The sequence below is a fragment of the Porites lutea genome, chromosome 1 (genome assembly GCF_958299795.1).
Source record: "Porites lutea chromosome 1, jaPorLute2.1, whole genome shotgun sequence".
Classification (NCBI taxonomy): Eukaryota; Metazoa; Cnidaria; class Anthozoa; order Scleractinia; family Poritidae; genus Porites; species Porites lutea.
Window position 1 is genome coordinate 13,335,531 of NC_133201.1, and position 11,258 is coordinate 13,346,788.

Consider the following 11,258-nt stretch of genomic DNA (forward strand, 5'->3'; position numbering starts at 1 on the left):
TACTAAATAAAATACGTTTCAATAACTATAATACTTAGTAAGCAGGAAGGATGTATCATGTCGTTCACTTATTCATGTTTTAATTAATTGCCGGAACGAAAAAGGTCTGTTGAACTTTGTAAGCGAAAGAATAAAGCTTGTTTACAGGATTAACAATACTCGGTACAACTTCCAAAAAAATAAGCTGCCTTTCAATCATCTAAAACCACAATTTTAGGCCGCATTCATTTACATTCAATTATTGTTTCACTGGAAGAGCTTTGAAAATATATGATCTTTTATACTCTACCTTGAAGCAGGTGAAACAGAACTCATAAATACGTGCGTTGTACTGTTCGCGATAGCCGAATTCGGTCAGAAATGTCTTGAAGCAGCATTACACTAAAAATGAACCCTTAAACAGCTTCATCGCTGTACACAGCGTTTGAATCATGAAGGTATTTAATGTAATGCTTCTAGACACCTGTACCCGTAATAAAAGACGAAAAAATTGTGAAGAGTCAAGGTAGCGGTCTCAAAGTGCCCTTGTTCGACCCGTAGCAACGTCATTTTTGAGCTATTTTGAAAAAATAGCTCATATGTCAGTGGTGTGAGCGTATGTATCTTTGTGGCTTTGTATCTTTGTGGCTTTGTATGTTGGGATGTTTGTTGCAAGAGCCAATAAGGTTGAAGGTACTATGAGTTGATGCTTAGGAACCAAAGAGATCTTGGCATCTATTTAAACATGGCATTGGTAAAGGTCGAACAAGGGCACTTTGAGACCGCCATCTTGATCCTTCACAATTTTTTCGTCTTTTATTACGGGTACAGGTGTTTGAAAGCATTACATAAAATATATTCATGATTCAAACGCTGTGAACAGTGATGCAGCTGTTTAAGGGTTCATATTTAAGTGTGGCTGCTGCTTCGAGGCATTTCTGACCTAATTCGGCTATCGGTACAACGCACGACAGTATGAGTTCTGTTTCACCTGCTACAACTGGGTAGAGTATAAAAGATCATATAACTTCAAATCTCTTCCAATGGAGCAATAATTGATATTTAGATATAGACTTTAATTCGAAAGTATGCGCCCTATAAAATGTGGTTTTAGAAGTTTAAAAGGCAGCTTATTTTTTGAAAGCTGTATCGAGTAATGTTAATCCTGTTAACAAGCTTTAAAAATATTATTCTCTCGCTTACAAAGTTCAACCGATCTTTTTCGTTCTATTTAGTAAAGATGCGTAACTTAAGTAGAAACAGTAGCGTTAGGGAATAAAATTGGAAGAAGCTAGTTGACACAATAATTAGATACCGTTATATTGAGTGGAGCAACATGATATAAGTAGAAATATATTTCAGCAGTTTGATAATTTTCTTGGAAGTTAATAAATGTTAGGCTATCAATCTTGACGTTGCATGAAACATAATTTAATTGCAGATGTTGTAATAAAGCCGAGGTGATTTCTTAAAATCGTTTGAGAAAATTTTGTAGTAAAACAATTTGCCTCTTTTTTACGTACGAATTGTGAAAGGGCCAAAGACCAACATCTTCACATGCAAATTGCGTGCGTGAGTTATTTTTATAATTCTGTTTACTAGATTACTGTGTGATAACTCGAATTCCCTCACGTACGAACGACGAAAGGGGGCAAAGTCCAACACTTTCACGTGCCAGCTGTGTGACTGTACATCTCATTCAGATTGGCTTTCCACAATGATAAATAGTAACTTGGACGTATGAAGACCCGTTTCGTTTAGTAACCAATGCCTGAAAAAAGGCTCTTGTCTTTTAAGAAGCAATGGCTTTTAAAACATGACGAAATAAGTTGTCGGAGTTAAAGACTGTTTCACAAATGTTAATAAATGTTAGGTTATCAACCTTGACGTTGCATGAAACATAATTTAATTCCAGATGTTATAATGAAGCCGAGGTGATTTCTTAAAATCGTTTGAGAAAATTTTGTAGTAAAACAATTTGCCCTTTTTTACGTACGAATTGTAAAAGGGCCAAAGACCAACATCTTCATGTGCAAATTGTGTGCGTGAGTTATTTTTATAAATCTGTTTACTAGTTTACTGAATGATAACTCGAATTCCCTCACGTACGAACGACGAAAGGGGGCAAAGTCCAACACTTTCACGTGCCAGCTATGTGACTTTACATCTCATGCAGATTGGCTTTTCACAATGATAAATAGTAACTTGGACGTATGAACACCTGTTTCGTTTTGTCACCAATGCCTTAAAAAAGGCTCTTGTCTTTTAAGAAGCAATAGCTTTTAAAACATGAAGAAATAAGTTGTCGGAGTTAAAGACTGTTTCACTGAGTAGAATCGCACGTGAAAACCTCGTGAATTATGATGATGCAACCATCTACCACAATGATAAAAATCCTGGTATTTCGTAACTATTCAGTATTCGATGAGTCACATTTTGGCTTAAGAAACTCCGAGGAAACCTTAGAGTTTTCCTTCTAATCAACGTTTGGAGAGTAGAAATTTATTTCACTTTAACGATTTGTTTAACTTGCATGATGTAACAGGGAAAGACAGAGGAAAGTGAATATATAGCTTGAGGATCGACTCAGCTGAGCGTTTCGCGTTTTCATTTATGTACCATTTATCATACGCAATTTCGCATGAAAACCCAATCTACATTCAGGATGAAAGAGGTAGATTCATCACTCTTGGTAAGGTTACACCGAAGCAAAATTAAAGTTACACTGAAGAACATTAAAGAAGAACATTAAAGTTACACTGAAGCATTCAAAATAGCTCATGCACGTTTAACGTGCCTATGTTTAAATAGATGCCAAGATCTCATTGGTTCCTAAACATCAACTCATAGTACCTTCAACCTTATAACAAACATCCGAACATACAAAGCCACAAAGATACATACGCTCACACTACTGACATATGAACTATTTTTTCAAAATAGCTCAACAAATGTTTTGTGAGATATGCAGATGACTCCTTTCCATATAATTGATTTATTTGACGACGTGGATGATTTGAACAGCTGTACCGGGAAATTATTTATGAACCTGCTTCGCTCAAACAAACGCACATCAGGGGTAAACAAGTGCCTTACGTGACTGAAGAATGGGGAAAGACAATTAGACACCGAAACTAGCTTTGGAAGATTTCCACGAGAAACCGTACTGATGATAATTATGAACGATACAAATGTCAACTACAACAACTTTATTTCAGTATTCCCACGTGAGTACATGGTATGATATGATATGCCATGATATGTTTCCACCAAAACTCAGCAGCTGTGATTGCTGGGCCAATATCTAGTATCATAAACTCTTCCAAATGTATATGAAATAAATCATACACGTCAACTGCGGAAAATGAAGTCAAGTGAAGAATGATCGTCGCAGTTGTGAGCGCAATTTACGCAATTGCGTAAGAGAAGCCTGAAAGAAATTGGGGACTTCAACGGGATTTGAACCCGTGACCTCGAGATACCGGTCAACTAAGCTATGAAGCCACTGATATTGGGAGCAGGTCAATTATGTGTTCATATGTTCCTGTGAAAGATTTGAGAGATTTTCCGCAGTTCACATGTAAGATTTATTTCATGTACATTTGTGACGTCATCTCTTTCACGGGAACATATTAACACATAATTGACCTGCTCCCAACATAAGCTGAGCACTTTTAAGAGACTATCTGTCACATAGACGACAGAGGGTCAAGATCGGTGACACGTTCTCTTCATGGGAGAACGTAATGCTAGGATTGCCTCAGGGAAGCGTGCTAGGGCCCATGTTATTTAGTATATTCATAAATGACCTTTTTTATTTTATTTAGCGGGCTAAACTAAATGCGTATGCGGATGATCATCAAATTTATTACTCACACGGGGATCCAGTGGTACTGGTAGAATGGTTATGTAAGGAAGTAGAAACAGCAAATCAATGGTATAATAGAAATGGGATGATTGACAAGCAAAGTAAACATCAGGCCTTGGTCATTGGAGACACCGATTACACTTTCTCCTTTCCTGTTAAAGACTCAATCGACATTTTCGGTTTTGAACATTGACCGCAAACTTCAATTAGATAACCACAAATCTTCTGTCTACAGAAAGGTCAGTAATCAATTTAACGTCATGTTGCGATTCAGAAAAATGATTACCAAAACGACATTGGCAAAACTGTACAAAGTTTTCATCCTGCCGCTTTTTCAATATTACTCATCAGTATGGCATTTCTGTGGGGCGCGAAATGCGAAAAACTAAAAATTCTTAATAGAAGGATTCTTAGATTTACATTAGACGACTTTGTATCTACCTATAACATTTTATTGGATGAAGTCAACTGTATTTCTCTATAACAGACGTGTACACAATATGCTAATTTTACTCTACAAAAGTTTGTTTCTGACTAAAGCCCCATTCACACCAAAGCTTAAACGTGTTTAAAAGCAGTTTAGTTAAACATGGTTTGAAATAATTCCCTTCATAAAAGCTGCTTACTGACTAAGTCGATTGCAAATTTAGGGCAATTACAAAACATGTTGAATTTCATTTGAATCCTGTGTAAAAACCTGTGCTCCAGTTTTTCATGTCTGTTTTTCATATTTTTAAACCTGGTTTAATCAAACATGTTTAGTTGGTGTGAATGGGCATACGTTTCCTATCTGCATGAAGGGTATGTTCAGTTTACGTATTTCGTGTTATAATTTACGTGGCAACTATATTTTGACACTGCCTGTACCTAAAACTACTACTTATGGCCTTCATTCTTTTTCTTATCATGCCGATAAACAATGGAACTTACTACCAGACTCGATGCGTGCCAGTGATTTTACTAACTTTAAGAAACAATTGGCTTGTCTAGACAGTAAATAGTTAAAGTATATTGTAAAAGCTATCTATTGAAAAAAGTAGATTAACAAACTAAATGAAAATGTTTTTTTTCCGCCATCTGATTATTTCAAGCCTGGCATCAACAGAGTCAGAGTTTCTAGTTTCACTGTAGAGACTGTTCCAAGATTTAGAAGCCCTGAAACGGAATACACGCTCGGTGCGGCAGTACCCTGCAAGCAGAGGCTACACTGTTTTCGCGGTACGAGCTGGCGTACGCCAGCTAATACCGCGAAAATGTAGCCTCTGCTCGCAGGGTATGCGGCAGAGGTGCTGCACTGAAGAAGGTTAAGTTGATCGCTCTGTCTACTGCTATTCGAGTGAGTCTAGAATAGAATACAATAGTTTATTGAATACCTTACTAGCGGTATGGACTGAATTGCGAAGGTGTACAATATATAATGTATAATTACAAAAATACTTTCACGCTAACTATATGAATCCTACAACCACAAAAATATAAAATCTTAGACTAACTATGAATTGTTGAAAAAGACTTGCGCATTTGTTAATAAAGGTATCACGGCACCTTTTGGTCTTGCATGGCTTTACACGGTATGATCTACAGTTCCTGAGGTCCTTAGAGGGTCCTTCGTTGAATGGTATGAGAGGGTGCAAAACATCAAGGGGATTTTCTACAATTTTGTTAAGACGTTTTTTACACAGCTGCTTCCCTCTTTGCCCTAACCTAACAAGGTCTGAACGTGACAGGGCATCTGAGTAGTGCACTTCGTAACCAAAAATCATCCTTAAAGCACGTTGAGGACGGCAGCACTAAAACACGGAATCCGGAGACGGAAACGGAGCGGAAGCGGAAAAGGAAACAGAAACGTAAACGGAATACGGAATCAAATATCAATGATAGAAAATTAAAGAATTTCACATTGCATAATTTAATCGTTCCAAAGAGAATTTGTTTTAGTTTTCTTGGCAGTTCCCTTAAATATATTATTTTTATTGTGTCTTGATAAGGTTTACCGTAGTGTGGGTTATTGCACTTCAAGGCCGATGAAAGTAATTTTACGAGTAATTTTTATTCACGGGTTTATGGGCTGAATAATACAGTTAAATACTACCTTTGTGGCTAAATGTGAAGAATAGTAGTAGTTGGCCTCAGATAAGACCACGTGATTGTCCCCTCACTGAATACTCAACACATGACCGAGCCTTGACATGACCACAGTTCCGGTGTTTTAGCAATAAGTTCAACCTTTTCGCCAAGATGAATACTGATGGAATACAGTGTACCGGTAATTGAGTTTACGTTGACATCCATATTTTTATTGAAGAGGCTTATTAACCATGGCGCATTATTTTGATGTCATCAGTTGCGGAATCAAGCAAATGCATGCACAATTCTCACTTCTCTTTGAACTCCACAATGCCATGGTTCTCTTGAGTAAGTTGTCTTGATAAATAAAACTGAACACTGTAGAAGACAACCCAGAAAAGACACTCAGGAAAAACTTGACGGCGACGCCTTTCAGTTATACAAACAACGCCTCAGTCGATTTTAACGAAGTCTGTCTCCACATAACTTACCTTTTTCTTAAGGAACTAGTTTTTGTCAGTGACGTTTTTCTCCTCGCTTTGCTGTCCCATGAGAATTTGCATTCATTGCCAGAAGAGGTATCAAGAGTCTTTTCACCGGAATCGACTTCTCTAGTGATACAGCAGTCTCCTCTACTCAGCTAATTTATTCATTTATGTCTTTTTTTCTATCTGATAATTTATTTTATTGTCATTGCTGATATTTTTTTTTTCAAATCGATCTTTCACGGATTCCGGATTCCGTGTTTTAGTGCTGCCGCGTTGAGGAGCGTTTTACAAGCTTAATACTTAAGGTGCAAGGCCATTGAGACGTTTAAAGATCATGGTTACATCTCGTAAACGTAATAGCTCTTCGATAGTGAGCCATCCAAGTTCATGTAAGACTGGTGAAATGTGAGCTGCCTTTTTTGTGTTAGTAAGTATACTGCTGGCAGAGTTTTGCATAAGCTGTACTGATAGTTAATGGATGTTTTCTGTAGAAGTACCAGACCATACGGTGGAACAATAGAACAGTTGCTAAATACTAGGGAAGCTCAGAAATGTACAATATTGAAAGCCCCTTGAACCTTGTTGAAATGCATCTTCACAAAGAACTAGTGAGAATGAAGGCTGTTGTTGAGGTTTTTTAATTTTTAATTCTAATAATACCCACAAGTCCGTAAGGTCTCACCATTCATGGTTTATACTTTTCAAGGGACAACTTTTTCAAAAAATTGAGTGTGTTGCAACTGATTTGATGATTCTGAATCCTCTAGTAATCACGCAGCCTTTACTCTTATAAAGTCGAAATTAAATGAATTTGTGTGCCAGTTGCCTTTCTCTGTTGCCCCTCCCTTTATTGTTCATAGTATGAATAATATTCTTAATTTCCATGGTCTCCTAATCCTGATAATAATCATAGTAAGGAATAATTAGGTTTCGAAGACAAACGAAAATAAAGAATCAGACTAGATGAAAACTATTTTAACCTGAATTCTAGTGTGAAAAACATTTATTTATGACCTTTGTCTCCTTATTATAAGGCGAATTTTAAGTCAAATTTGAGTATAGTTCACTAAAACCTAAAATAGATTACAATCCGTCACGGGATGACGGGGGTGACAGGGGACTGCGTTTCATTTCGTGGCAGGAGGTCATTTGTAATGATCTTTCATCCTAATTCTAAATCGTTTTCTGGTCCATTTCCTGTACGCCATGTCAAACATTTTATGAGATATTTTGAAGTATACTAATGCATATTTCTGTATTTGCATGTAGGTTGCAAAGACATAGTTGTTTTACCCGGAAGTACCAATCAAACAGTCCCAGCAACAAGGGAATTGCATGCAGGTCTACTGAAAAATGAACGCGAATACAGACAAAATGAAGCAAACCCACTGATATGCAACCGTTGCAATACGCGTTTTGCGAAAATAGATGACCAAGAACAGCATAACATGCTTTGTCACACAGGACAAAATTGTTTTGAATGTAAGCAGTGTGGTACGAAGTTTAGCCTGCGAGGACAGCTTAACCAGCACAAGAAAAATCACAAGGGAGAAAAACGCTTTGAATGCAGTTACTGTTACAAGCGTTTCAGTCACAAGGGGCATTTGAATGAACATAAAAGAATTCACACAGGAGAGAAACCATTCAAGTGCCATGAATGTGATAAGTGTTTCAACCGAAAAGGACTGCTAAAGCAACACCAACGATTAACACACCAGTTATCACATTATTTAAATATCCAAATGGACGAAGAGGCATTTAGTGAAAACCAACATGATGAGTGCTTTACCTCAACAGAGAATCTACAAACAAACAAATTTACAGGTGAACGTGGCAAGTCCAGAGGTGCAAATGACATGTTCGAACCTCAAAGGGTTGTAGTAGAAATGGAAAGAGAATGTACAAACATAACAGAAACGTCACGTAAGTTAAATTTGCTTTATTATTTTTACCCTTTTTGGTGCTTTCTCCATCATCAATGGAGATCAGGGCCCTCTCATGTGAGCCGGAACGCGCCCGCTTTATGCAAGTTCCTGGGGCCACAATCATAAACCGATGCATCTGTGAACCCAAGTGAACGGCGGCATTTCTTCCCAAGATACAAATAGGGAGAATGAGACTAGGAATAGAATGTCGATATCTGTTTTTGGTACACCCCACCACCAGTTAACCCCCACCGCCCCCCTTCCCCCTCAAAAAGGCGGTGACTATCTAGTACTCCTTTAAGTGGCCAGCTATAGTGCTTGCCGGTCGTTTTGCTACAAAGTCATTTTGCTGCAAGTTGATTTGCTGTATACTGAAGTCTTTCCGCAGCAGAGCCTTTTTGCTTCAACTTAGTCTGTTTCAGGCATTCCGTTCTTGCCCTATACTTCCTGTCGTTGGACTCATTTCAGTCTATCATTCGTGATTTTACCACCACATGGCATTGATCCACCTTAACACCTTTCACAGAGATGTACCTCGTTTTAATTGCAATCTAGCTATATTTATTTGTGAATATAGGTTGGACTCCTATTGGGAATACTCGGATTTTTTCTTACGAGCCGCCTGTATCACTGATTGAAAAATAGTCTTCTCATGAATTCACCAGGTTCAAAATTCACCATCACATCTCTATAATTTAGCATATAAAGCACATATTTCATCTTGCAAACAGACTTGCAAAGGAATTAAAATTCTTGTATGGAGCGATCGGTCACCAACCTGCGCAGAAAACCCCCCTTTTACCCCCCGTTTATCCCTGCAGCGTGTCAACCGAAAGGAGCTTAATGCCGATTACTCTCTGAATTGTCTTTGACAGTGCTTGAGAATGTTGTGGCATTACCTTCATCTGTGCAAACACTCGTACTCTGTGAAGATGGCGAGATATGCACAAGTCAAATGGGAACTATAAATAGGCACGAAGAACATGGAGAAAACCCAATGGAATTTAACCACTACGACAACTTTTTTTTGTTAAATGAAGGAAACCTGAAGTGCAGCAAAACAGAACGTGCAGAAAGACAAGCTTTCCAGTGCAAGCATTGTAACAAACGTTTTTCAGGAAAATGTAGGCTTAGTGCACATGAAAGGACTCACACGGATGAAAAACCTTTTGCATGCAACTACTGTGGCAAGAGGTTCCTTACCAAGGGAATTCTGAACCAGCATGCAAAAACTCACACAGGAGAGAAGCCCTTCAAGTGTCGGTATTGTAGTAAGTGTTTTGGTCACAAAGGACATCTGAACGAGCATGAAAGAATTCATACAGGAGAGAAACCTTTTAAGTGCCGCAAATGTGGCAGGTGTTTCACACGGGCAGGAGTTCTACGACAGCATAAAAGAACTCATACAAGGCAGGAGCTGTCGTTCAAAACTAACCAGTCGTCGTAACCAGAAATATCCTCCTAAGTAACATTTTAAAAGAGTCGAAAGTCTTATTTAAGGTAGCTTATTACTGATTTACCAAGAAACTCTAATACTTTTAGAGATACATTTTAAACATCACGAGACGAGAAATTTCAAATTAAAGCTTATAGGGCGTATGTAACGGCAATGCATTGTTTAAAAGGTGAAATGAATAACGTTCTACAGGCAGGATAGGAAATCGTAGTTACTGTCATGGAAGAAGTAAAGGATTTAGTGTTAGTGTTCTTTTCTATTAATTTCACTGATTCCCATGATTGTTGTATGTTTACCAGTTCTTTTGAAACTCTAAAAGCTTCCAGGGTTTATTCTAACTATAGTAGTTGTGCCGGCGATTTTTCACACCCACTTTTTACTCTCGCTCAGCCCCATTTCCTTCCAACCGCTGCGGCCCATTTCATTGATTTTCGCGTATATGCCCCGGAGAACCCCCATATGACACATTTTCTCGCCTGGAGAGCCCTCATTTGGCCAATTCCAAAAATCTACAATTTGCTCCGGCCAATTTCTCTCTAACTAGCGCTGCGGGGCATTTCGTTAAAATGGGTCTCAGCGAGGGTTTTCAACTACCGCTGCCAGGCATTTTGTTAAAATGGACCTCAGCGCGAGTTCTACTGTTCATGCGGCCTATTTTAGCTAATTATTTGGCAAAAACGAAACACATATAAGGAGATACCGCTATATAATATTAATGACTGGACAAATCATCTACCTTAATAATATAGATATGAATATGTTTGATGCTGAACTTATGAATATGTCTAAAGCTGAGTTAATTCGAATGATAAAGGTGTGGATGCACCTATTTCACCAAAGCTAGAGCCAGACAAAAAAGAGTAATGTAAAGCGGCTGACATAGTTTTTTGAAAGTGGATCTAAGATGAATCCTGAGCCGGTACAGCCGAATATAGTATATTATGAGAAGAAGCCTGTTTCCATTCTTGAATTCCGTTTTGAAGAACTCAAATTGGCCGGTATTAGTGGATTTACTAAGGACACTTCATTCCAACATTTACATACAGTTTTACAGATACAGTTTACATACAGTTTTACATTTACCGATGCAGTTCAAGTATAACGGTAAAGTGAAGCAGTAATATATAGATTTAGCCAGGGCTAAAAGCGAAGCTCCCATTAATAAGTTTATATTTTAAATCAAACAATAAACTTGTAATCCACAAATCAGTTAACTTAAGGGCACATTCATGTGACTTTTGAGGGAAAGGATAAGTTATTTTAGAGTGATACATCTTACATCGAGTTGATAGCCTAAATATATGTACACCCAAAAAATAGCAAACATCTTCTATCACATTCAAGAGCCATAATGGCTCTTGATCACAGTAGATTAGGCCTCGAAAACAAATTCTTGGAAAACAAATCGGGCCGCATTTTTTTGCGTTCGACAGGTTTACTTTGCAAATCCTTGCCAACAAATCTGAGGGTGTGTA

General features: G+C 37.9%; 1 protein-coding gene across 2 annotated transcripts in view; it reads left to right on the plus strand.

The window, feature by feature from the left end:
* Positions 1 to 10,897, plus strand: part of LOC140945658 (uncharacterized) — a 34,902-nt gene extending 24,005 nt beyond the window's left edge. The window contains exons 4-5 of one of the 2 annotated variants that reach the window (XM_073394688.1): positions 7,672 to 8,325; positions 9,368 to 10,897. In XM_073394688.1, coding sequence (XP_073250789.1) covers positions 7,672 to 8,325; positions 9,368 to 9,774 — 1,061 coding nt within the window. In that variant the 3' untranslated portion in view covers positions 9,775 to 10,897. Of the gene's footprint in view, positions 1 to 7,671; positions 8,326 to 9,202 lie in introns of both variants that reach the window. The other variant, XM_073394680.1, reaches the window with a different exon arrangement.
* The last annotated feature ends 361 nt before the right edge of the window (positions 10,898 to 11,258 follow it).